At 36.7% G+C, this 26,376-nt stretch overlaps 1 protein-coding gene across 1 annotated transcript in view; it reads right to left on the bottom strand.

The window, feature by feature from the left end:
• ANK2 (ankyrin 2, neuronal) overlaps positions 1–26,376 on the bottom strand; it is a gene marked incomplete at its 5' end in the record, with an annotated part of 88,587 nt that overhangs the window by 30,144 nt on the left and 32,067 nt on the right. Inside the window, 9 exon segments of the mRNA XM_010190476.1 lie at positions 403–435; positions 1,984–2,106; positions 4,205–4,330; positions 6,799–7,027; positions 11,662–11,758; positions 13,589–13,793; positions 14,295–14,506; positions 15,449–15,603; positions 18,628–18,852. Of these exon segments, the coding sequence (XP_010188778.1) occupies positions 403–435; positions 1,984–2,106; positions 4,205–4,330; positions 6,799–7,027; positions 11,662–11,758; positions 13,589–13,793; positions 14,295–14,506; positions 15,449–15,603; positions 18,628–18,852 (1,405 nt within the window).

Genomic DNA, 26,376 nt, shown 5'->3' with positions numbered 1-26,376 from the left:
GGGATGGTTCTCAGAATCAGAAACAGCAATCCCATTTCTCCTTTTTTTGTGCTGTAGAGAATATTAAAAAAATACACTTGTATGGCTTGTATTGTATGCAAAAGAACTTTACAATCATTCAGAAACTGTGTTGAAAGCAAAATGAACTATTATATGCCTCCAAAATCAGGGCATCTGAATCAGTGAAACTTTATTTTTAACCTAGGGAATGTTAAACTCCATAAATTCCAAAAGTGAGCCTGTGCAAGATGCTTTTAAATGCACTCCTCTTCACTGTTTTTGTAGTGCTGAGCTAATGACTGATATGCCTGTTTCACTACAGACTTAATCTTCCAAGCTGTATCTGATAGTTGTATTTTAGTAGTGTGCATAAGCAATAACGTGCTGTTATAGCAACATTACCTCTTCTTCTTGTTCTTGATCTGATTCTGATTCCTTTCAGTTCCAAAATGCCATGCAAAAAGAGAAGGGGAAAACAGAGCAGGCAAAATGCAATTTTTTTTAGAAGAAAAGAGTAGGCAAAAACAACTTCTGACAACATTTAACAGAAAAGAAGAAAATGCAGGAAGTTTCTGCAATTGATTTCTTATGTCAAAAAATGGCAAAACTCTAAACTGTCAGTTTAAAATACAAAAGGCTACAAAATCAAGCAAATCACAAACAGAGAAGTTGCTTCTGGATGTTAGACTTCTAGAGATCCTTATTTGTACCAGGACTTAGAATATATACATGCTTTTGCACCCACAAATTAGCACGAATAAATACTTAAAATAGTTAAGAAAGTTACCCATTTAAAGTGACAATATGCTGAGATGTGTTACTTAAAAATGCTATAGTAAAAATTATATGCTTAAAATGCTAAGAAAAAATGAACACCACAGGCAAGATTTTGGTCAGACTAATGCATTACTAAAAGGCATGCAGCTCCTAATCTGACAAGGACAATAAAAAAATCATAGTTATCACAGAATAGCAATGAACTGACTCTGCAAGGAAACAAATGCTTAACATCTGATCTCACCTAAACAGAAACCAAGGGCACTCCTGTGATTTATGAGACTTAACTGGTCTCAAGCTTGTTATTTATAAATATTAACTCATACTAGAATTTTCCTCTCCTTTTTATGCCCTTGATATTGGACACTTTCTTCCCCAGATAACATTCATAACATTTACAACAATTCTCTGAAGAAAGCATTTACATGCTGTGACATATTCATAGATTTCTGAAAGTTTTTATCAGATGTAGGAATAAAAATCAGTGACAAAAGTCAATGCAATATTAACATCTAGTCTAAGAAAGTATTTCTGGCACTGCTATAAACTTCCCAAATCCTAGAGCTCAAGTCTGCTACGTTTGTATCACTATCGCCACAGATAAACAATTCAGTTAGCGAAAAATGCTATTGCAAAGCCCATTAACTTTCAAATTGGCAAATGGAAAAATTTACAAATAATTTTCAGTCCTCCTGTACTTCATATCTTAAGAATATCATATGATCTACAGACATTATCCTTTAACTTTGTGAAAGAAGAATGAATGGTAACTTCATCTCCAGAGAGTTGTCACAAGACATGGTTAGACAGCATGGGAAGTCTTTGGCAAAACAAAAAATTAACCTAGAGATACTCACTGAGTCCCAGATCTGTCTCATCCCTGAACACAATCTGGGTAACATTTCTGTATGAAATAAAATTACCACAGGTCTTGTGCAACACCAAATGAAACCATGGGAGCTATATAGAGCAAACTGGATTTTCATCTCCCTTCTGTCATATCTTCCGAGTCCTCAGAAAATATTCAATAACATCTTTGAACACTGGCATCAAGAGTACCAAACCCAAAAAATAGAAAGCCCTTGGGTGGTATTTATTCTTATTTAAAATACCTGACTACAAAGCTTTACCAATATTTTGCCCTCCTACTCATTCGTGTTTATATTATAATGCTGATTACTCTAGACCAGTATAATTTCACAGTACCTTTGTGTAAATGGGTAAAGTGATGTTTAAATTACATATGGCTTGATGAACGAGGCCTCTTGTAGATTTTGGCTCCTTCATGAATGACAATCGTCCACAGGGCTCTTGAGTGGTATCTCGCACCTGGAAGAGCAAACATACAGATGTTTGATATATTATTTTCCTGTTTTACTATCTGATCTACTTGTGCCACTCAAAACTATTTAGCAGAAAGAGGTTAGATGTAGGAGAAAGTCCATGTAGACAAAAATAATGTTTTCTCTTTTTTTCCCGCTTGTTTGTAAATGTACATACGGATGCATTTGTGTGTCAAAGCAAGAGAAGACACAAGCATGCACATGCTTACAAATTGGAAACTCATTTACAGAAAGCAGTCCTAACCCTGTAATCGCAGTCTTAAATGAACAGAGACATTCCAGTATGATTTGGCTTCTGTGATAACTTACAATACCCATTTTTCACTGAAATGGTCCCCAAACTTTATGGTAGTAACAGAGGCTTATTTTGTGTTAGGTGACAAAATTCACTAAATAATTTTTTCCCCATACGGCAAGAATATGTATTTATGTTGGTGTTAGCAACAACTCTTTGCTCAAAATTTTAGTAGTAAATACTGTGTTTGTTCATTTGGCTACTCTTTCCTCTGTGGCTGAAAACAGTGAAAGATTACACTCAAAATTTCTTCTCTTGCAAAATATTTTTACAAATGTATTGATAAATCTTAGTCTTAGAATGAAGAAATTTTCTGGAATATATCTATCAATGTGACCATTATAATCTACAAAAGATACCACGGCATGCCATACTTTAAGATATTGCAGTGAATCTTAGAAAAATTTCTTTCACAGTTATTAGCAGAAACAAATGTAAGCACTCAGACTTTAAGATACTGGTGATGTAGTTTTAGGTTTCGTACACAGTGTCAAGAGGATTAAAGATAATATCACAGAATCATAGAACCATAGAATGGTTTAGGTTGGAAGGAATCATCCAGTCCAACCCCCTTGCCATGGGCAGGGACACCTCCCACTAGACCAGGTTGCCCAAAAATTCTTAGTTTTCTGACCTGATAAAATGATACTACTAGATATATATGTGTATTAACTTTATCAGACTGAAAACACTAGATGCACATGTTTTTAAGCATATTTTGGAAAATCCATCGTGGAGAAGAATATGCAAAGCAATCGATAGGTGGTGGCATAGATGAAGTTCTAAATTAAAACAAGCCTTCACAATATTGCTGGAAAGGAGGGAGAGAGCTGTCTAGCAGCACACTGCAAATTTAATAAAATGAGCAAGTAGGCTGATTTTCTCCACTTTTTGGAAGTTTCCATTCATAAAGCATTTCTCTCAGACTGTTTTATGTAATGATAATAGTGTACTCCATTGGAACTGGGATGTCCCAGCAGAAGGAAAAGTTTGCAGGGAAGAGGTTTGCAGTGTCCCCCGAATCTCTCTCTCCAGAAGAGAAGGTGATGGTGGCTTGGTGGCAGCAGTCCTCTCTGCTGCTAGCACAGACCACACTGAGAGCACTTTTTTACGTCACTTACTGCTTCCTATGGATCTCATGAACGACACAGATGAGACCTGTGGACCATGGTGTTTATGTCACTGGCTCTATAGCTAGGGCTAAAGCATTCGCTGATTTTGGATTAAGAGAAGCTTTTTCTTCTGGCTTTTTTTTTCACAGACTTTCCTACTACACACAAAATAGAATAGTGGAGCCATGCGCACTACAGGGATAAAACTAGGTTACAGATGGGGATTGATCAAAACTAATTTCTTCCTTTTTCCTTTGTTCTCAAAAATATGGTAAAATCATAACTTGAAATTTCAAAAAAAGACCCATGCTTTTCTTACTGTACTGTCAAGGAAGTTTTGCATTGCTACTGAAGGAAGGATGATTGGTTGAAGAACAGTTATACCTGTATATACAGTCATATGCATATTTACAAGTATAGGGCATCAACAATCATATTTTGATGGATTTCTGCCAATTCTACAATATTTTCTGACACTTTTTGCAGTTTCCATATTTTTCCCTGCAATATATTGAACCATGATACAGAAAAGCAAACCAGACCAACTTGATCAGCTCTTTAGATTATTAGGTAGAGAACAGGATTAATTTGGAACTGTTCTTTCAGTCTGCTAAGTTTATTGCAAGCTCAGAATTAGACAGAAATGAAAATATCTATAGCTCATATTATAACATTACCTTAACAAACAGAGGAAGTCTGTTTTCTTTGAAGGCAAAAAAACTGAATATATGATGTTGCCCACTCTTCGTTAGTGGCACCAAATTGCCAAAGCAGTCAACATAGATGGGTTTTCCTTCTAATACCTATTGGAATGAGAAAAGCAAAGCAGGAATTCATTACAGTGCGATGGTTAGGATTTCTCATCAAGCACAATTCTACAGTAGTTTCAATCAATTTCTTAAATTCCCAGGACTTAGTTGTCAGCATTTACAAAGTTTGTTAAGCAGGTACCTAAAATCTGTGGAAACATTTCAGATTATTAAATTCCAGTATTGGAATATATTGTTAATTCAATAACAATAGTGTGACACTATAAATGACAAAACTAGTATCTGGTGTCATAAATATGGGCAAATTCTCAATATATATTTTAAGTTGGATTTTTTTTATTGGCTCTAATTGTAGAATACTTTGCTAACCTGGTGTCATCACAACAGTCAAAGAAATATTTTCTTCAGCAATCAAGTCAAAAGCCCTAGTTTTGACTGGTATGATAATAAACTAGTCTGGGAATAGCACAAAGTTGCAGAAGATCTTTTTACAAATGCAAAAACTTTCTAAATTAGATCACCCATGTGTTTAATCTACTTGAAACAGTGCGTTGCAGCAGTCAAGGACAGAGTATATCAGTAGACTGTATTTATTTCAGCTGAATTTGTAAAGGCTTAGAGCTTTTGAAAATCAGGCCTCAGGTAAATGCCTCTCTGAAATGCCTATATAATGATACTACCTACATCTTTGGATTGCTATTGTTATGGCCCCTCCACACGTTTAAATCTCATCTTACCAGCTTTGGAGATATTCCCTTCAAACTGCCAAAACATTAATGTATCATACTTACATTCCAGAAATCCAGCCTCGTCGTTCAGTTTTAAAAGCCCATATTTTATCTAGCTACTCTGCACAAGAAATGCCAGTCAGAGCTTCAAGAACAGTGAGGACAAATTTTTTAAAGGTGAGTTTCTCATGGAATAGAGACCATGAATAGAAGAATATGCCATGCGTGTATTTAAAGCCCTTTCAATTTGACATCCCTTTTGAGGAAGCTGACAGAGCCAGAAAAACTGCATTTAGCAGGCAGTTTGCTGGATTCCACATAGGAAAGCTTTTGCCTGTTCAGTAACAGATTTAATTTTTTTTGTAAAGCAGAATATTTATCTAACCTGCTAGTTTAACTACTTGGTATGCAAAGCTGCTGACAAAACATTACTAGTATGGACTGCTTTTTTGGTTAGTGATGTGCATTTACTGAGTTACTGGGAGTTGAGATTTACCTGTTCTTTTAGGCTTTGACTATTTCCCCTTCTCTCACAACATCCTCTTAGTATCAGGCTCAGGAACATAACAGTTCAGCAAAGATCACCACCCTCAAATCTCATCTTTATTCAGACATTCCTCTACGAGGAAGTTAGTAACTAAAAAATTCAAGGTGTCTCCTGGCATTTTGCTACAGTGCTAATTAAAACTAAGTAATCACTGTGGACCACAGAACTGACTGTGAGGTACTTGGATTGATTAGGACTAGCCTGCATCCACAAAACTTAGTTTTAGGCTAACTGAGGAAAATGTCCATTTACAACACGTATCCAGTATGTCTCAGCTCACTTTGGTCTTCTTGTGCACCTGAAACCCAGCCAGGCTAGGCAAAATTCTTACAAACTAGTGTGTTTGTTTAATAAAAGCCATGGGAAACATCTCCTGCTTGCATGACCAGTCATCTCAAATAGATTGCATTATACTTAGTTGGCAGGTAGTGCTCTAGCTCAGAGTCTGAATTAAAGAAATGCTGACACCAGAGAAAAGGAGGACAAGGAACCTGAAAGCTGCTGGACTAAATGGTAACCCCCAACTTTGTTTTATTACCTGATTTCCTAGCCTAAGATCAGTCCACTTTCTACATGCAGCTGTTTAACAGGTCCACCATAAAAAAGCATCTTGGGAAATCAAATTCTTTCAATTCAGTTTTGTCCTATAGGTTTTATAAGCCTTAGTCCCATAATAGAGAGCTCAGACTAAACCAGCCCGCTTCCATATTTACTCTCTCTTTGAATCCAGCTTAAGATTCCTGCTTCTTTGTTCTTTAATTGCTGAGGACACCCTGAGAATACATTGGATGTCCCACTTGAATGCCAGTGATGCTATGGAGAAAGCAAAAAACTGGTTTCACCCAAGTCAGATAAGGAATTCCTTTCTAAATTCTGATAACCAGTTCATTGGATTTCCTTGTGGGGGAAGCACACCATTACCTTCCACCTTGGTAGGATGACCCAGGATGACCCAAATGCAATCAACCAAATACAGCTAACCTTTCCAGCAGGCCTGTGGACTAAGACATTCACAACTTCCCATCGGGAATAGGATTTTGTCACTTACAGCTAGCAGTGAGTTTTCCCTTGCATCTGACAAAAGTCAAAGTTTCCATCTTATGATGCGTGATACCATATCATGACTGTTTGTTGGCACTATTACTTTTCAGTACTTGTGGCAGATAAAAGTAGCTTAAAAACAGACTTTAGAAAATGGAGAACTGTTTAAGAGTCTTGTACAGTACCTCTACATCCCTGCTTCTGGCAACTTCAGCAAAATTTTCTTGTTGTTCTAGAGTTTTATCCACCTTGTCATCTGTCATGCAAAAACATCTTAACCGTGCTTCAATGGGATCATGTGATTTGGCAAAAACCACAAATTTGGCCATGTAGGGGACACAGATAATCTCTCTGTACACTTGGGACGCAAAAGTAACAGATTCTTGTGTCTGTCGACAGTCTATCAACCAAAATCTGTAAAAGAAAATGAAGAGTTGCATAATGAGCACAGGAAGATTTAAGCAAGAAAATTATGTATTTTTTTCATCTTGGCAGCACTAGCTGGTAACCAGAGTAACTGTTCATGACAAGTCAGGATAAAATAATAGTTACCATTTGGGAAAAATAGCCCAAGAATGCTCATGGTACCTCCTATGCATTAGAATCATGAAGCAAAATCAACAGAGAAGGCATTTGGACCAGAACTTAACTCTCCTAAATACCAGAGATAAACTCTTCACAGGGTCTCCTGCTGCACAAATTCCAGGGTGCTGTTTGCCTTTCTGATAAAATCTCACTCAACTGGAAACTTATTTGCTTCCAGGTAGGTGACTGCCTTTTAAAGACTTTTAATAAGTTCACTTGTCCTGTGGCAAACAGTCTCAGACACCTTCTCTGAAGATTTAAATATATGAAACTTTTCATATTTGTGTTTATGAAATATATGAATATATATGAAATATATATATTACATTTACAAGTATTTTTTAATATTTAAATAATTATTGATGGCTTACCGAAATCAATAAATTCTGGAAATTCATCACAGTATCAAACAAATGCTTTTTCTTCTATTCACAAGTTGGCTATGGCTTGAACTTTTGTGTTCACCTGAATTGATTCCTTATAGTGATACATGATCAAATGTTCCTGCCTTTTACCAAGAAATAAATCTTTTCTAGAATAAGCTCAGTGATCTGATTACCATTCTTCTAGAACTGCACAAAAAGTCTCTGAATTTGTTCTTGTTTATCTTATGTCGTCATTTGATTTCTATGCAGAATATAAGTAGAGAAGGGTGTACTGAAAGTGTATGGTTCAGATTTGCCCTTAAACGTGACTCTGCAATACGTGCCTTTCATCTAGAGAAATACAGGTTCTTTGTGACAGCTGGTTGCTAGTAAACATCTGATGATGCAGAACAGAGAGTAATGTGCCATAAAAATCTCACTAAAATTGCTTGTATCTAGTCTTCCACATTTTGACTAAACTGTTAAACTACAGAGTTGACAATTGCATCCTTTTCTCTTTAGCCCCCTGAAATCTTCCTAGAGATGGTACAACTTCCTGTTTGTTAAGTGCTGGGCACAACAGTATACTGCACTTGGGTGTTAGTGAATTGAGCACAAACTTCTGACATGACAGGGATGATGTGAAAGTTTCCTGAATTTTACTGATGAGGAACAGGAGACTGAAATGGCTTTTGGCATGTGTTGCTAATCCTTCAGTCTGTTCTAGAACAGATCTCTAACAGGTGAAATATAAAGCTGCCTTGTCCAAAGCATTTGTTTTTCTTCTACCATCTAGCTTAAAGGTTAGCAGTGCATTTCTTACATAAAACAAAAAAAACTGAAGGGTTTTTGGTGAATGTAAATGATGTTGTCCACTTTGTAAGACTGCATGCAAAATCATAAATTACTCTTATTTGAATTTAGTCAAGGACTTTTAACTTTGATTTTGTGAAAAAAATTTGTTATGCATATTGAAGACTAGTGATATATATATTTCTATATTTGAGCCATATTGTATTTTGAAGACATATTATATTTTGGAGCAGATGTGTCCATTTCTTATTCCTACTACCTAACCTTGCCTCACAGAGGCTGTGATCACCACTGGCTCATTTTCTATCAGGGCTTCCTTCAGCATCTTTCTAATCTATATGCCAAATCTTCTGCACCAGTGGTTCTCAGTCTGTGACACATGTAGCACAAGTCAGACATTAACAACATGTTCAAAGCACAGGCAAATACTACTGGAATAGTAGTATTCCTCTGCATGGTGTGAAGCCAGGAGTTGCCACTGCTATCTCATTCAGGTACTGCCATAACAGAGAAATACTTCAAGTTTCAAGGGGAAGGTTATTACTTGTCTGATTTCACTAACACAATTATTCAAATGAACAGCTGCCTAGTGCATGTGACTTGGAACAAACCACCTCAAAATTTATCAGACATTCAAGGTTACTTAAGGCACACTCATGGATGTTGCAACTCGGGCCTAGAACTTCAGCTTCCACAACAGGTCCCCTACAGAGAACTACAGGTTCTTTACCCTTGTTTTGAGCCATTCAGGCCAGGACAACATTCCCCAATAATAAAAATTTACAGAATTTCCTTACACCTTTGTCAAGACAACCAAATTGTTATTTTGCAAAGATAACAGCTTTCACTTAAAATATTTCTACTTCTACTCCCAAAATGTAACAGCAGAAACACACCAAGGATTTTACAAGGAGTAACATGCATTGCTGCCCTTCTCAGCTATCACTTGATTTAGTTTCTCTGTGGAACTGATGTAATTTCTTTTAAATAAAATTCAGTGGGTGGGTGGAAAGCATGCTTGAGTTTGACACCCATGGGATGGAGACAGAAGTCATGAGAGGTCAAGGCTGATAAAATCTACAGGGGGCTTATTACTTACTGTGGAATACATGGTATTATAACCCACAAAGCATACCTTTCAAGTGTGATTTCTCTGGTCTTACTCATCTGCAGCTGAATAATAGTGAATTTCATGCTGTGCTTATCTTCAGAACATTTAACACACTGGTTAAAAAACAGGCTGATGACATTTGAAAGAGAGAAAGCATGTTTGGTACATAAAGGCTCTGCATACCGATACTTTACTTTTCATGTGTGGGAGAATTTTGCTATGCTGAACTCAAACTGGAGAGGCTATATGTTCTCAGAAATCACCATATGCTCAAATGATTTGCTGTCATACACCAGGGGCTAAAAAGCCCCAGGAGGTACTAAATTACTTTAAAAGCTGTAGCTCAGGAAATGGAAAGCAGCTATGCCTCAAAGTTTGCAGTTGCTTATATTTTAGACAAATATATCTCTTTCCCAAGCTCATTTTGGACAAAATTAGTCTTATGAATGGTAAAATTGTTCTCCATCATTAATGATTTAACGAAACATAAACCAGTTACTGTGAATAGCAAACAGCCAGGAATCAGCTGATTCTCAGTGGGGTGCAAGGGTAAAAGGGCAGATGCTCTTTTAGACAGGGCACAGGTGAAGAAATTGAAGTTAGCTTGTCCTTCAGCAAAGAAGGTAATTAATTCTCTGACTATAAATACATGAAAAAATCTCATTTTTAACTGCATTTAAAATCATGTTTGGGTTAGAGTAGTCAGTTGAACATATTTATATTAAAAAGAAGAGGTGGAACTCATCCATTAAAATCTCTACATGGGACCCAGCCTATACCACAGAACATTAGCAACAGTAAGCAATTTCAGTGTCATTATTTGGATTAGGAAACATGGATTATAATTCCAAAAACTATCACCCTCATCCTGACTGCATTTCATGTGTAGGCCTGCTGAGGACTTCACAGTTTTAGGGACTTTGACCTCTCAAACTTCCATCTAGTCTCCACATAGGGTTCTTAAATAAATCTTTAATTTATTCCTTTAAACAGAACACTGCAGGAAGCAGATAAGAGCTAAAACACACTTTAAGATCTCCCTCTTGTGGTAACTGCTATTAAGGAAAATTGTTTAACTGAAATGAAAAGAAGTTCAAGAGCTGTACGAAGCAAAGCATCCAACTTAAATAGGAAGACAGACATTTCTGAACTAAGAAAGTATAGAAAAATAATACTTTGTTTCTCCTAAAGTTCTACTGTAGATTGGACTGCAAAAGCTGAACTTATTTTAACACTGAGTAGATTCTTTAATTCAATAGCAAATCTAATCTAATAGTAATATCTGCTCTGGACACTAAATGTTTGCACTGAATGAAAAAAAAAATATTTTCATGGGCCTAGTCACACTTCCAGAGTTATCCAAATTTTTTGTAACTATTTGCAAGACTACACACCCTAAATTTAAAACCTTCGGGGTCATGGACTGCATCTCCTGTTACAGAGAAGGAGATTTTTTTAAACATTTCTGTGCTATAAATATTAGACAGTTTACAAACTAAAATACATATGTATATAAACACACATATACATATGTTATTATTTTTTTTAGCTTGAAATTCTGTTTTCAGAAAGATAACAGTTGAATGTCAGCACAAGAACAGACGGGTCGGAAAACATTCTTCTAGATCACAGTGTGGTACACCTACAGATCTTTCTGCTTGATTTCTCATTTGTTGGATATTCTAGAAATAATATCTTTTATAAAGTGTACAATGAGCTACCCAAATAAGGGATTTCTGTTTCCATGGAAATTTTCATATTTCTGCATCTGGGGTAGAAGGGGTGTCCAAAATTAAACCAGATTTTTTCTAACTACCTGAAAATTGAACTGTCCTTCAGATTTCTATTTCAGAAAAATGAGAAGATCATTAATTCATTTCTGGGATCATAGCAGATGCTGACTGAAGGACTAATGTCTGAGATAAAAAATACAAGAGCATCAGTTTCTTTCAGAAGTGGGTAAGCGCTGTAGTGCTTACAGCTCTTGTACATCATCTATCTGGGCTAGGAGACTCATGGCTTCCAAAATACCTGGCCAATTGGCTCACAGCATGGACAAAATATCTATGTTCCTTCTACTATATGAACTAAAATAGTGTAAAAGAAATATTTGTTGAAGAAAGACATGCACTTGAAAGTAACACTGTGAAACTCTTGTTTTGTTGTGTAGGTACCTGGCAGACACATTTGTTGTGAAGGAAACACATTCATTAACAAATGTCAGTGGTGTCGTTCCAGTGATGTCTTCCCATTGGGCAGGAGTGGTTCCTCCTGAAATAATAGAGAGTTAAAACAAAAATTAAACCAAGCAAGTCTCCAACCTTCTTGCTTCTCAGAAGTATTTTACATTGTTCTGAGTTTTCAATCGCTACAAAACCAGTCATAATCCCAGACATGCCTTCTCCTTAGGTCCATATTACTCCTCTAGAGCTAGTAGGACCACATGGGATTCCCCTGAGAAAAGAAAGCCTAAATTCAAATTCTTTTCAAATTATGAGTCCTGTAGTACAGCTCCAAAAATGTTAAAAGAGGCTAGAATTTTAGGAGGAAAGATGTAATTTATTAGAAATTACTTTTGCTTGTTCTAGACTATTCACATGCACGAGGCAATGTTAGGCCAGACGTAGGGCAGTTAAACCAATATTGTTACATTTGGGAAATAATAATAATGTAACTAATAGTGATAAGTACAATTTATGATTTCTATAATCTACTTCTTTTTCAAACAATTCAAAGACTCAAGTCCAGTACTTTCATAGCTAAGAAATTTATTTTGCAGATTGCTAAGAAAGCCTAAGAAACAATCTGTGTCTGACAAGCTCCCTGGAAGACCTTGCAGTTGAAACGTGCACCTCTGTATTGTGCTGTACAATAGACAGCCTTCTGGATTTCTATCAGTCTGTAGTAATCAGTGTTTCACCCCTCTTCATCATGGGATGTAGCCAGCTTCCTATTTGGACCATGCAGCTGAAAATGTGGGATCAGTCTGACACCCTGCAGCTCTGTTTTCAAGTTCTTCAATATATGTCCCTGCCTCACCTTTTGTGAAGAATGTCCAGTTGGTTTCCATTTACTTTAAAATCACACTAAGCTTACAGAAAACAGAAATAGAAGTGTTTATTTCTAAAAGCAGTTACAAATATTTATAAAACACATACAAAGAATTAAAGGAAAAACTAAGCATAGTGAGGACTAAGTCAGAATGTGAGTCTGTCCATCCTTGCATATACAGCTGACTTGTTAGATATCCATTTGACCATGTGGCACAGTCTTCATGCAAATCTTAAACCAAGTTGTATCTGTAAAGGAATACTACTTTTCAGGAAGTATCTCCTTTCTCCTTTTGGTGAAACATTCTTGGAACCAATTTCCCCTTTCAAGTTTTCCAGAGGATCCTTGCAGATTTACCATCCCTTCCAGAAACTTACTCAATTTCCTCTTTATAGAGGAGACCATTCTTCTCCATTTAAACATTGTTTCCCTTTCTTGGAAATGCAAATACTTCTTTGTTGAACAGATGTTGTTTCTGGTATTTCAGTAGGTACTTAACACTTTGCAGCCAGAAATTATTAAAGCACCTGTCCTACAGAATGACTCATTGGCACAGTGTGTAATGCATCTTACACTGGGTTGGTATTTGAAATCAGTTTGAAAATTAAGAAAGATGCTAACTTCTAAACAGAATAAATGCATGCAGGTAATTTCTGCCTTTTAACTGAGACTGAATGAGAGGTTATAATTTGGAGTTACAGCAAGTATAATTCCAGTATTTTCCTCTGAAGCATACTGCAACATTATGTCTGTACTAGACTTACTCTGCTAGGCAGAGGTATGCTGGTTCTTAAGAAATAAACTGTATGGAAAATGCAAAAAAAAATCCAACCCTAAGTCTATTATTATATTACATATCTTTTGAAAGTCCAAACAACAAATGTTATTTCTGCTATAAATTAATTGTTTGGAAAGTAGTTTATTTTCACAGCCTCGCACCCCAGTCAGGTTTTCGCTAAGCTTTCCATGTGTATATTTAGTTTAACTTTAAGCCCATGATAACTGACAATTTCAAGAAGCACATAAAAATCTGCAGTATTTGCATCCTACCTGTTATGCTGCATAGTAACCTTAAAGTGGGTGTGTCACCTCCATAACCATTCATGATCCCATCACTGGAGGCCTTGGGGACAGGAATTGTCATCGTGATGGGTTTGTGGAACTTCCTTCTCCTGGGCTCCAGTGTGACTATAGGACTGAAGGTAGCCTTGTTGCCTAAAATCTTCTTTATAAGTTCAGTATGCATAGGTTGAGCCTTTCCAAAGTAAAAGACAGTAACAAGACAGTTACTTGAAAACAGTTTAGTGAGTATGTAAAGAACTGGGTCTGTATATTGCCACAAACCCTGAAGTTTTTACAATAAATAGCACAATTTCCTACGAAAGTCTGCAGACAGATACTCCCTTCCTATTCTCTTTTGTGATGCTTGTCAGACCATTTACAGCATTAATTTAACTCACTTAACCAGAAAATTACCTATGCTAATAATCATTATCACTACCAAAATTAGGTGCTTTTCCCAAGATCATATAAACAGTTAACATACAGGAATCTGAATTAACTGGAATACCCAAAGCTTTATCACTTGCTTTGACTTTTGCATGGATTTTTAAAAAATTATTATTTTTATAAGAAGCATTCTGGACAACAATGCACAACATGATAAGTTTAATATGCTGGTTCTCCAGTACAGAAAAGCTGATTTTACACTAAAAAAAAAAAAAAAAAGATAAGCATTGTAATTGCTTCATTGTACCTGGAGGCCAACGCGAATTCGTTTGGTTAGAGCCCCTTCTGGGAAGACTGCCTGCACTTGTGGCACAACAGTGCTGCTCAGCACACCTCCCTCGGGTCCGATCAGGTTGCTGTCCTGTTTGATCCGGGATACCACTGCAAAGTACTGAGGGAAATCTCGGGTGATGATGCGGCAGATACGTTTCTTCTCAAGCTCCTCGGGAGTGTCAAGTACTGAGGTCAAAAGAGAAAGTGATCAGAAGACGAGAATTTTGTAAAAGTAATAGAGTGAACTTCAAAATGCATTCAAGCTTTTCACAGTTTAACTGCAACTTACAAAATAATTTGGTCTAGAAATGAAAGGGAAAAATGAAACATACCCCAGTACTTTAAGTTCAGCTAAAACAGGGAAATCAAGAAAGGAACAGATAGGCAGACTGAACAACTAACTCAAGGGAGTTTCAGATGTCAAGCTCAGAACACGTTGACAACATCCCCAAAATCAGCAGGCAAACAAGCAAAGGGATTGGTCCAAGCCCATTTCTACTTCACATATTTACACTATGGCCTGGAGTAGCATCAAGAAAACTAAACTCCAAATCAAAAAAGTAACAAAGTGTTCAGCTTTAAGTATGTGAGTTGGGCATATTTAATTCTTTTTAAAAAAAACAAACAAACAAAAATCAAAATTAATAACAAATTCTGCAGATTCTAGACAGCCCAAGTCCATTCTGTACTCTCAGACAGCAAAAGTACCCATGACTGACATTTCCTCCCACACATGTAGCTGCTAGGGAAGGATTAGTATGATAATTGCCTTGTTTTGGAAAGATGTTTGCTATGGAAGCTTTGTTTAACATTATGAAAAGGAGCAGTAGAAAACATAAGTATAGCATCTATTCTCAACTTCATGATGGTAGATTTTTTTTTGTCCCACTACTTCAGCAGACTGTGCAAGGGAAATAAAGCACAAGGACACAGTGCTTCTGCTGGCTCCTGTACTGAGAAAATGATCATGCTTCAGTGTGACTGAAATGAAGCATCTGGAGAACGTAGTGTCAGAAATTTGCAAGGTGGACCAAACAGGCTCTAAATAGAATAAATGGTAAAATGCTATTACCCTCCAGTTACAGAAGTAATGCAGGAACAGAGAAAAAAAAAAGTCACGCTGCATACCTTCATCCATCCCATTCAAGATTTCATTCAGTTCATCCTCAGTGTATTCACAGAAATGCTCCTTCCAGCTGTCCCCATTCTCACTGCGCAGGATCACCAGCTCCCTCTCTTTCCCACGCAGAGCAGCAAAATGGGGAATCTCCACAATCACAGGCCTGGCACAGCAACAGAGCGCATTAAATGCACACGGGAGAGAGGAAGAAACATGATTAACAGCAACTCTATTCAGTCTGCTACAAAGTGACCTGGAATTCTACCTATTTTGTTGGAATACTTTGCCATAATTCTAAACTAGTAGGTCACTAACACAGATTTTTACAGGGACCCAGTAAATGCTGAAGGACAGATTAAAAAGTGCATTCACCTCCTTCCACAGTGTGAATGATATTTGGTAAAATAATAGTGCTTAGCTAGGAATTTGGTGATTGTTATGCAAATTCATAAAAAACTCATGCTCATTTTAGTTGTCACTACTGTCTGGGTTAACCTGTGCAACTTCATTTCAAAGAGAATCTACTGTAACGTATATAAACAGTGGGACAAATTCTGATCTCACTTATACTAGTGCAAATCAGAATAATTTCATTGCAATCAGTGGGGAACTGTGTCCTGTGCCAATTTTACTTCATTGTAATTCTATATATTCCAATGAATTTATTGCTGATTTACACTCTGGGAGAGATAAAAGAGGTCTGAGGAGATCGTCTGGGTTTCTATTTCAGTATAGGAGATAAGAATTTGCCTGTTGCCTTACAAGCAGATGTCAATATATATGTATCAATGAATGCATCCATATATATATACACACACATATAAACACATATGTGTACATATAATATATCTATATTTATATATACATATACATACATACTCTTAGAAATAAGAGAGAAAATATATTTGTAAATACACTTCTCTAATTAGAGTACTCACACAGGTTACCATGTACATAGTAAATGTCATGTATTCTATTTTACTGGTGGTATCCAACATACAACTTGTTAATTAATTAGTCCTTGATACAAAAAACATCTTAAAATTTACAGTAGATTCCTTTTTTTGGTCCCAATCCAGGTTGCTTTGCTACAGACATCAAGCACATAACTAGGGAGATTTCATGCCAAAACAAAAATGAAGGCCACAGTACTTTAAGAAAAAGATACAAACATACCACCAAAACAAAACCACATACCACAAGGGTTGAAAAATGGTCCACTAAAGGTTAGGTATACAAAATTTCAAATGATAGAAAGGGACAATATCATGGGCATAATGACATAAAAAAATCATATTGCAGAAGGAAGAGAAGAATGGGGAGGTCAGCATCCATCAATTTGTTTCAAGTCTCTCCTACCCAAGGAATTTGGTCCCAGGAGGCCCCAGCTGAAGGATTCGGCTGACCAAGCTTTCTCCCTCATTAAGTGGGGGAGGAGCCGTAGGCAGATGAAGTTTACTGAGTACATCCAAAGCAGCAGTGAAAGAAAGAACATAAATAAATTTTATGTATTTTTTTTTTGCCAGAACGCCAGTGCCACTGTCTGGTCCACAGAGTGGAATTAGGCTGTACACTGAATAAGGTTCCGTCCTAGCGATGACAATTTGGTGATCAGAATCAGCAAAATTAGTTTTGTTAATTTAGAAACTTTTCTTGCTTCTGAGACGACGATGGGAGTTTTGGCAGTGAAGTCAATGGGAACAGGATTGGACTTTAGAATGCATCTCTGCAAACAATACAGTAATTTTCTGATTTCACTGCCAGTACAACACCTAGAAAAAACGCTTGCAGGAAGGGCACAAAGATCTGAGAATGAATAAAACTCTGCTATATCCTGGTCTTTCAGGTGAGACATTCTTACTAGATAGCAAAACCACTAAAAAGAAAATGGGAGACATACTTCAGGTCAATTTGTATGTGACAAAGATAATGGAAAGACTGAATGTGACAGCACAGTATTTCTTCTGGTCTTTAGATTTCTTTCTGCTTCTCTTTAAAAGGGACCAAGATGTGAAAAGAGTAAGTGGTACAAAGCATCTGTTTAGCCAGCTTGTTTGCTGTTACTTGTGATATTAAGCATTACCTTGTCTGTCAAGAAGGAATAGTTGGCTTGCTCCTAGCATCACACTCACAGTGTTTCAGAACTGCTCTTGCTTTTTGAAAATGTGAAAGCAGAACATACCCAGACAAGAGCAACAGTGAAATAGTCAAAACATGTCTTGGGTATGTTCTGCTTTCATATTCCATGTAAAAGCAGAGGGCATTTAAAAACCACCAATCAACTTTTTTCTCTCCCTAAGCTTAAGCTTTTAGAAGAAGTACCAGAAAAGATAGTGGCTCTGATGACCGTCTGTTATGATAGGATTTTAAAACAACTGATCTGTTTAAAAATGGATTTAAACTATTGCTGTTTACAGAGTAACTCTTTTTTTCAATTTCTGAATGAAGCTATTTATTTTAATAGAAGGGGTTCCTTCAATCATCCACTTTTGGATGCCACAGCTGATGGGGAGAACAGTTGGTAAAACAAATTAAAAAAAAAGTGCGGATAACTGCTGCTTTCAGCGGGAAATTGCTAAAACAAGCTCAGCAGCAGACACAAATCTGATCTTTCTATGGGTTTTGCAGCACAGAACAAAAGAAATGGCCAAAAAAAAAAATCCAAGATTGTCCTACTGCTTAATTTTTGCAATTTCAACCCCAGAAAAATCAAAGGCACTGTGCTTCCCTGATAGTCCAAATAACTGAAAACATAACACAGGTCTCTGAAATATGCAGCTGTAACCTGTGTTGTATATGTAGCAGGCTTTACATTTGGGCTTTAGATCAGTGCTGTGCTAGTCATGCCTTATATGTAGATTAAGTATAGTACGAACTCTCTTTTCTGGCTGCAAAGGGATTTTTTTCCCCACTATAATATATACACAACACTGAGTAATAATTATATCCAAGGAAGCACATTAACCTTAGTGCTAGTGGTTAAAATATCTGTTTTCAAAGGAAAAGGCATAAAAGCTTTTGAATTCTTAACTAACAACTGATTTGTATTTCACATGACCGGTCTGTTACCATATGTTACAAACATCTTTTTCTGTTCAAGTCCTCAAAAAGGAACCATTTCAGTGCAACTTGCAAACAGACGAAAATGGTCTGAACATCTCCCTTTAGGCCATATGGCACCCCTTACCCAAGAAACTGAGCACCAGAAGGTCCAACTTCAATCAGGCGGCTGGCCAGGCCTTCGCCTTCCACCATGGGAGGCATGGTGGCCAGTCTGTGGCGTTTCACCAACCGGCAAGTCACTCGTGTTGGTGCGGTGCATTTTCGTGGAGGAATAATGATTCGTAGTCCGTTATGTCTGCAGCCTCTCATGGCTCCCCCACGAGCATCCACCATGAAACTAACTAGGAAGCTGAAAAATCAGGAAAAAAAATTAGATTATGGAATTCCTTTGGTTCTGTTCCACATACGTAACAATCTACGTATGTAAATATAGCTCTTTCTCAAGATGTACAATTAGAAAAAGCCTTTCTCCCATGTGAAGCACCAAATCATGCTACGATCATTTATTAATTAAACTGACAACTGCTATCTAAGAGATCTTCACAGAAAGAGTCTTATTTTATAGCGCTGCTGGTGGTAAAAATGACAGCAGTCACTAATAAATGTGACCACATGTGTACGTAAATATTAGACAAAGTCAAATGCAAATATCACTGCTCTCTGACTGTGAGCATCTATATTGTAAAGTTGGCACTCTTTTATTATCTTTATAAACAAATACATCTTATTGAAGAAAATTATTTAACACTCAAGAATATAAAGCCAATTCTGATTGGAGGGGCTGTAGGGTTTTTTTTAGGTAATCTATATAATTTTCTAGTTGTTTCATAAACTATAATTTCTAACAAAAAATTGGTTTGGGTTTTAAAAAATCAAATTTCATTCTGGACTGCGTGGATACAATTTGTAATACATCACTTGAGCTAGCATCTATTTATATAAAAAATCTAGCATCTTAGTATTGTTTGAGGACAAATTTGGGATTTTGGTGAGATTACAATAGCTGTAGTAATCACTGCATAAAAGGTTTATTTGTGGATTCTTGGTTTTTTGTGTTACTTTGCACAGCAATACAATGTCCCAGTGGAAAACTTACAGATACAGAAAGTAATCTACAGGGAGCTGCCTTCTAGTCCAAGGTAAATTATCTTATTAATTTCTTTTTCTTTAAAAGGGAGAAAAACATTTCACAGAATTTCTTTTATGCTGAACCTTTTATAGAACCATATAAACCAACAGGTAGATTTTGTCAGATTTGTTACAAAGATTAGGGACATTCTTGGGAAAGCTGTAGAACTACTTCAATTTTTTTACTGGTTTATGACTTAGGATCATGCCTGATGTAGGATGGGAATGTCAGGTTGCTGGAAGTGAAAATAAGAGTAGATGAGACAGAACGGTATCAGGCCTACTTCTAGCCACTAAAATAGAATCATCACATGAGGAGTCGCAGAAATGCTACTGAAGGACCTGCAATAGAGAAAAGCCCTTATAACATGAGTAACAAATACAGGGTTTTTGACACTGTCCCCTTGACCGTTCTGTGCAACAAACATTGCATCCATTCATTGTCCACACAGCTATAAGAAATTCCACATGCTGTAAAAACACAACACTCAACACACCGTGCAAGTCAGAAAAATGGATGATGGAAAGGAGCCACAAGCGCCAATCAGAAGCCCACCATGCACCATGGATGCCAGTCTTTCTCACACATGCAGTCTCCTATTCTACTGCCATTCATATACCTCTAGGTTTTGTTTAGTGTAAAAGTCTGGGTAGTACAACCATTATCTCATTCCTTAGAGGTTGATGTTTCTGTGGTTTTAACAAGGGGGAAAAGAAAGAAAATGAAAACATTTTATAGCTTTGATTCTCCGGGGATTAATTTAGAAAAATGGGAGCTTCCTTCATAAAATATATACTTCATACATTTTCAAGCACAGATGAAAGAGGAGCTTAAAAGATACTAGATGCTCAATTGTTGCAATAATGCTTTATGGCTCGCATTGCAGTTTAACACTATGAAGAAATGATATCAAAGTGCTTCTGAATTATGTTGCAGAGAATGGGTCCAAGTCTCTCTTATAATGGGTGCGTTAGAGGTAGTTAATAGCAGTGCTGGAAGAAAAGTTTTCACATTTTAATGCTAATACTGTGAGCAACAGAATTACTACCCCCACAACTACCAGAAGATAATGAGTGCACTTACTGAATTACATTAGCATTCACATTTTCCATTGCATCATGAATACAATTTTTATGATTCATTTATTTTCATTATTGCTGTGATTCTCAAGTTTGTATACTTTAACAACAGAATCAATTTCTTTTGCTGTCCATCAATGAAGCATTAGTGCTAGGTCATCTCTCTGTCTTATGTCCTCCTTAGTGTCTCAGCAATGCCAAAAACACTGTCAACTGCTGGAAGAATACATACATACAAAAGGTAAAGGTCCAAATGAAATAATCTCCCTTCTGTCCCTAATTATGGGTTCTGTTGCTTTTAATATGGTGCTCTTTCTCCGTATAGTAATTCCTTTCAGACTAACTAAAAGATAAGCAGAGTGCTGAAATAGTAGTGCCTCCTCATAAAGCACCGGTTACACAATTAATATAACCAGCCTGTGGTGTAGAACAAACAAAGCTGAAGAAGCAGGAGTAGTCTGTGATTTTAACCACCTGTAACAAACTGGTATCTCACCTCACACAGAACATTAGCCCTATGTTTCCTCACCTGCAAAACTCTGGATCTGATACAGATCAATTAAAAACTGAGAGTGGCGTTTGTCTCTAGTAAGCACTCAAGATGCAAAGGGATAGTTATGTCTGTTCAGGCCTTAAAGCTGAAACTCTAAGTTTACTGACTGAATGTGCCTGGGCGGTCAGAGCAAGGTCTGTCAGTGAATTGATCACAAGGTCTATCAGTCATCTATCACTGAAACCAACTACTGCTCCAGAGGGTGGAAAAACAGGCAAAGATAAGTAACACTGAAAGGTGGACACAAAGATAACAATGGTTAGGATAAAAACAGTAGGACATTATTATTCACTGTAAAAACAGGTGTTTCTATCATAAAGAAGATCTAAGGTTAAAAGAGACAATCTGGTAAACAGAAGTGTTCATCACAGTATATACCAAAAAATCATTTCATGCCCTATCACTGAAACAGACTCCCAGATGAAATAAGAGATTCCTGAAAGGTACCATGACTTCTGGTTTAGTCCAAAACTACCTAAGAGACTGCAAGCACCCTTCAAATGCTGGATAGCATAGTCAGGCAAATGTGGAATAGTACGACAATAGTACAGAAAGATTAGTGCCAATTATCACACTAAATATGGAGGAGCTGGTTCACAAAACCAACTATACACTACTATGAAATCTCAGGAAAACAAACTTTGGAGAACTCGTATGAATATAGTGCAAAGGAAAGAAACTGAAGGGGAAAATTTCTCAGCTCCAGAGCCATGGCATAAAAGTCTGAAAGGACAGCACACTGATACAGGATTTGTAGAGCTGATAAAGAATGTAAAAATACATTATTTTTCACCATACCACCCTGTTTATTTCCCAACCTTTTGCATGTCCATTTTTTCATCCACTTAGTTAATCAAATTTCTTTTATCTCTTTTTTAAAAATCAGTACATTTCACATAATTTTGGATATGCAATAGAGTCAAGCAAACAATTCATAACAAAACATCTTCTGAATCACAGCAGCCTCTTTTTCTGCCTACTTGCTACATACTGTTCAGGACTGGGAAACCTTTGCACTTTTGAAGAACTGTGCTTATCAATATTCATACAATACTAATGCATGCCATTATGAAACATGCTTTCTGAAATGTGCATTTACAAAAGTGAAAAGATTTCTATGACTAATATAAAGGAAATGTAAAATGCAAATTAATTATTTTGTTGCCTACACACACACCCTCCCTATTTTTCCTCTCCCTAGTGTTTCTTTGACCAGATGTTGTTAATTGACAAGATTAAGATAGGAAGAGGTTGCACTCGAATAAGCAAACAAAAGTAGCAGGAATAACTGGCAGATTAAGCCATCACTGGGGGAAGTGGTACCTTACAAATTTCCCATAGTGAAAAAGAAAATAATACATAATACTTGTATGTGAATAGCCCTAACATCATATATACTTCATGAAGCTTGGGTGCAGGGGTGCTTCTCCTATTGCATGCACAGAGACAGTGCTTTACCATCCCTGAGGGGTACCCATTCAGTCTTTGCATTGGTCGTCCCTGCTCTGACTCAAAACCTTTTAAGATCCTCATTCTGCAAAGGGCATTTGGCACCCTCTGCTCCTGATAACTGGATGCTGCAAAAAGTGACTTTTGGCTAAGCATGAAACTCAGAGCTTACACATTGTTTCAATTGCAGGAAGCACTACTACAAGCACCACCAACTGCCTATGTACAGAGAGTGAAGAGGAGAGGGCTTATTGAAAAGAAACACAAATGGCTGTGAGTTCAAATGAAAAAAAAAAGAAGAAAAGGAAAAATGTTAATAAAAGGGATTAAAGGAAATCAGAAAGTTCTTACAGGTCATCACCAGACAAGGAGAGGAAAGGAGGCATCCTAAAAAATTAGGCTGATTAATGTTCCTTACATGATTCTATGATAATTCATTATAATATTAAAAAAAATAAAGAAAAGGTAAAAGAAATGGAAATAACTTATAGGAACACCATGTAGATGCAATTGCTACAATTTTCAGAAATCGTTAAAAATGGCATAACAGAGGAAGGAAAACCGTAGCAAGGACTAACTATGGTTAGGAGAAACGAGGTAAATGTGAGGACACAGATGGAAAACAATATAATTAAGAGAAAACTTTGGGACAGTTGGTAAGAAGGAAAACATTCTTGTGAGCCATTTAAAACAAAGATGGCCAAATTAACTGATTAATCACGCAATGGATCAAAATTACACAAACTTCCCATCATCAAAAGTCTATTTGAGAGCATGTTTTAAATGTCCTTCCTATAATAACTATATACAGGGGAAGCATCTTTCCTTCACACTGACTACAGTTTATCTTGGCAACACATAGCAAAAACTTACATTTCAATTAAGTGGTGATTCAAAATCAAAGCAGACTATGGGTTAAAGCAGCAAAGTCTAAATTCGTATGTGAAAGGTGACTAGGGCAACAATGAGATGATCTTTCTCAGTACTAAGAGAGCCTTTGAGCAAGTTTCATTTTCTGCCAGTTTTAAAGGTTCAGTTAGAAGTGATGCCTGACACACACACGTGGCCCTAACAGTCTTGCAAACTGGATCAGTACTGAGCTTTCCTGAGATTTAGCAAGGTGGCAGTCCAATATAATACTCAAATTAATGAAACAAATTTGGTTTTAGGAAATCATTGCCTTCTCTCTTTTAAAAAGAATGAAGGGCAAATCAAGATTGTTTTTAATAAGAAAAAAAAAGAACAAAAGCAATTCTGTTTTAGGAGTAAGTTATAGACTGCAGGGGAGTCTATACATGCTTTTGTTAAAACACATGCTTAGTAGTTAGATCAAGCATCATCCATTCTCCTCTAATTCAGCAATACTTACTCATAAATTAGAAAGGCCACTTCACTCTCTTTATATTCTAGAGTGATTAAAATCTAGATACTTGCCATATGAAAGGTAACTATATCAAATAATATTGCCTACAGCATCCTTCTGGTTGAGGACATACGTAAAAAGCCCCTAAATCTTTCAGGCTGTTTCCATGTCTTCTATATAGAGTACAGCGAACAGCAATTGGTTTTCTAATGTCTCCACCTGAACAAAACACAGACAATATATATGCTCTGGATTTATCCACCTTACAGGGACAAAAAGATGTGGTGTATTTTGATGAAATATTTGTATTTCAGGTATGAGCCCGAGTTACTTCCTTTGCTGATTTTACTCATATGGAATTAACATGGTTTTATTCTATATCTGTGCTCATTTGAAAGACAATAGCAGGATGAACAAATAAAATAAAAAGTGGATGTGTCAACACTGTGGGGCCAAAGAAGATATTTAGTGTGTGATTTGTGGAGAATCACTGTTACGCAAATAGTTTTGCAGAAGAGTCACAGTTTCGGGTGACTCTGTACGCAAGCATGTTGGCACTCAAACGCACGCCTCATTCTGCAGAATCATTGGAAGAGCCATGCAAACCCAGCATTGTGAAGTGTCTTTCTAGAACAGGCAATAGTTCTTCTAGCACACAAAACCAGAATAGGCAAAATCAATGCACCACTACTTTCATACAGTCAGTTCAGGTATGATTATTCTTTTGAACTAGCTAGGCAGGCACACATGCTCTCATCAGGTAGCAGGAAACAATAAAATGCTGTAACTAGAGCACAGTCATTGTAGACACATTTAAGGACATTTCAGCATACATCATCTTAATTTTTAAAAAAAACTGGGAAACAAGGAGATAGCAGCATTCAGTGTTAGTCGCAGTGTGAAGAAGCAGAAACAAACAATCAGGGTGCTTCAGCCATTGTAAAGTGTTCAGCTGGAGAATGAAAACTGATAGAGAGTTGGAAATTAAGAAAAAAGACCTTGATCTAGCTCCCACTGAAGTCAACAGCAAGTCATTCAACTACCTTGGTGTGCTTTTGACCAGGCTGTGACTATGCCATACATAAACAAGGCAAAATACACATTCCAGGAGGACAAAAAACATGATCTTACACAGGAAACCACTAGACTATTCACTTATGTTAACATTCCCTTCGCTGTGTTAGTCAACTATCGAGAGACTGAGTGACATGACCTAAAAATATGGGTTTGCAGTTTGGGTTTTTATTTAGCCATTTAATAATTTTGCACAGCTGAGTATTTAAGAAGATTTTCACCTTTCTATGGTTATGTTAAAGGAGATTAAGAGGTACTGTGCCAATAAACACTCAGTTTGCCAAGCGAAGATAATCACCTTTGGGAAAGTACCACTTCAGGTGTTCTGTGCAGGATGTCCCAGCGATTCAACAACTGATTAACCAAGGTCACACAGAAAATGCATGTGGCATGGTGAATTAAACACTCTGGTGTCAGTGCTGTTATTCTACTAGTTTCAATATGGTGGCACAATCTGGAAAATAGGGCCTAGGGAGTGGCTCTGTAACATACTTAATATGCGCAAGTGAGTTAAAAGGCCAACTTTGTAAAATAAGAGTTGAAACTAAACCTATCTACAGTGGTTTGTGATGAATTTTTGGTGGGTTTTCCCCTTCCTTGTAATAATAGTATACCATGCCACCAACAGAGAAAATGTATTGTTAATTAATTCAGTGCTTAAAACTAGCTAGGAATGTATAACGAGGTTTGTTAAGCTTTTTTGCAGTGGATTATTATGTGTTCAGTATTCCTTTCATATTGAGGACCTAGTAGATGGGAGAAAGTGGATACTTACTGTATAAGGAAAAAAATAGGGCAATGTGTGACTATTACCACTAGTCAGAATAGATTTTTTTTTTCTCTTGGCTAACGTGCACTATCAAAACACTAAAGCATCCTGAAGTGAGGTAAGAGAGGAAGATAAATAGGGTGGGTGAGAGTGCAATGTATTAAAAAAAGAAATTATGCAGAAGTTCACCTGCTGTTGTCATGATCAAGACATGGAGAAGAGCATCTGCAATAGAATAGATGATTTAAGATCAAAAATGAAAAGAAAGGGAAAAAAAGAATGAGTTAAATGAAATACTGGAAAATGAAATAGATTTCTAAATTAAACATATGAACATATACATATATATGCATATTCATTACATATGAGAAGGTAGAAGTGAGTATGGAAAATATGCCTACATAAATATCCTTGGTTACAAATGGTTACTACTACTAGAGCAGTAAAGCTAGAGTGA

Source organism: Mesitornis unicolor, unplaced genomic scaffold (assembly GCF_000695765.1).
Source record: "Mesitornis unicolor isolate BGI_N332 unplaced genomic scaffold, ASM69576v1 scaffold14888, whole genome shotgun sequence".
In the NCBI taxonomy this organism is placed as follows: Eukaryota; Metazoa; Chordata; class Aves; order Mesitornithiformes; family Mesitornithidae; genus Mesitornis; species Mesitornis unicolor.
The sequence above is the reverse complement of the archived record's forward strand: the minus strand, read 5'-3'. Positions and strand labels throughout refer to the sequence as shown.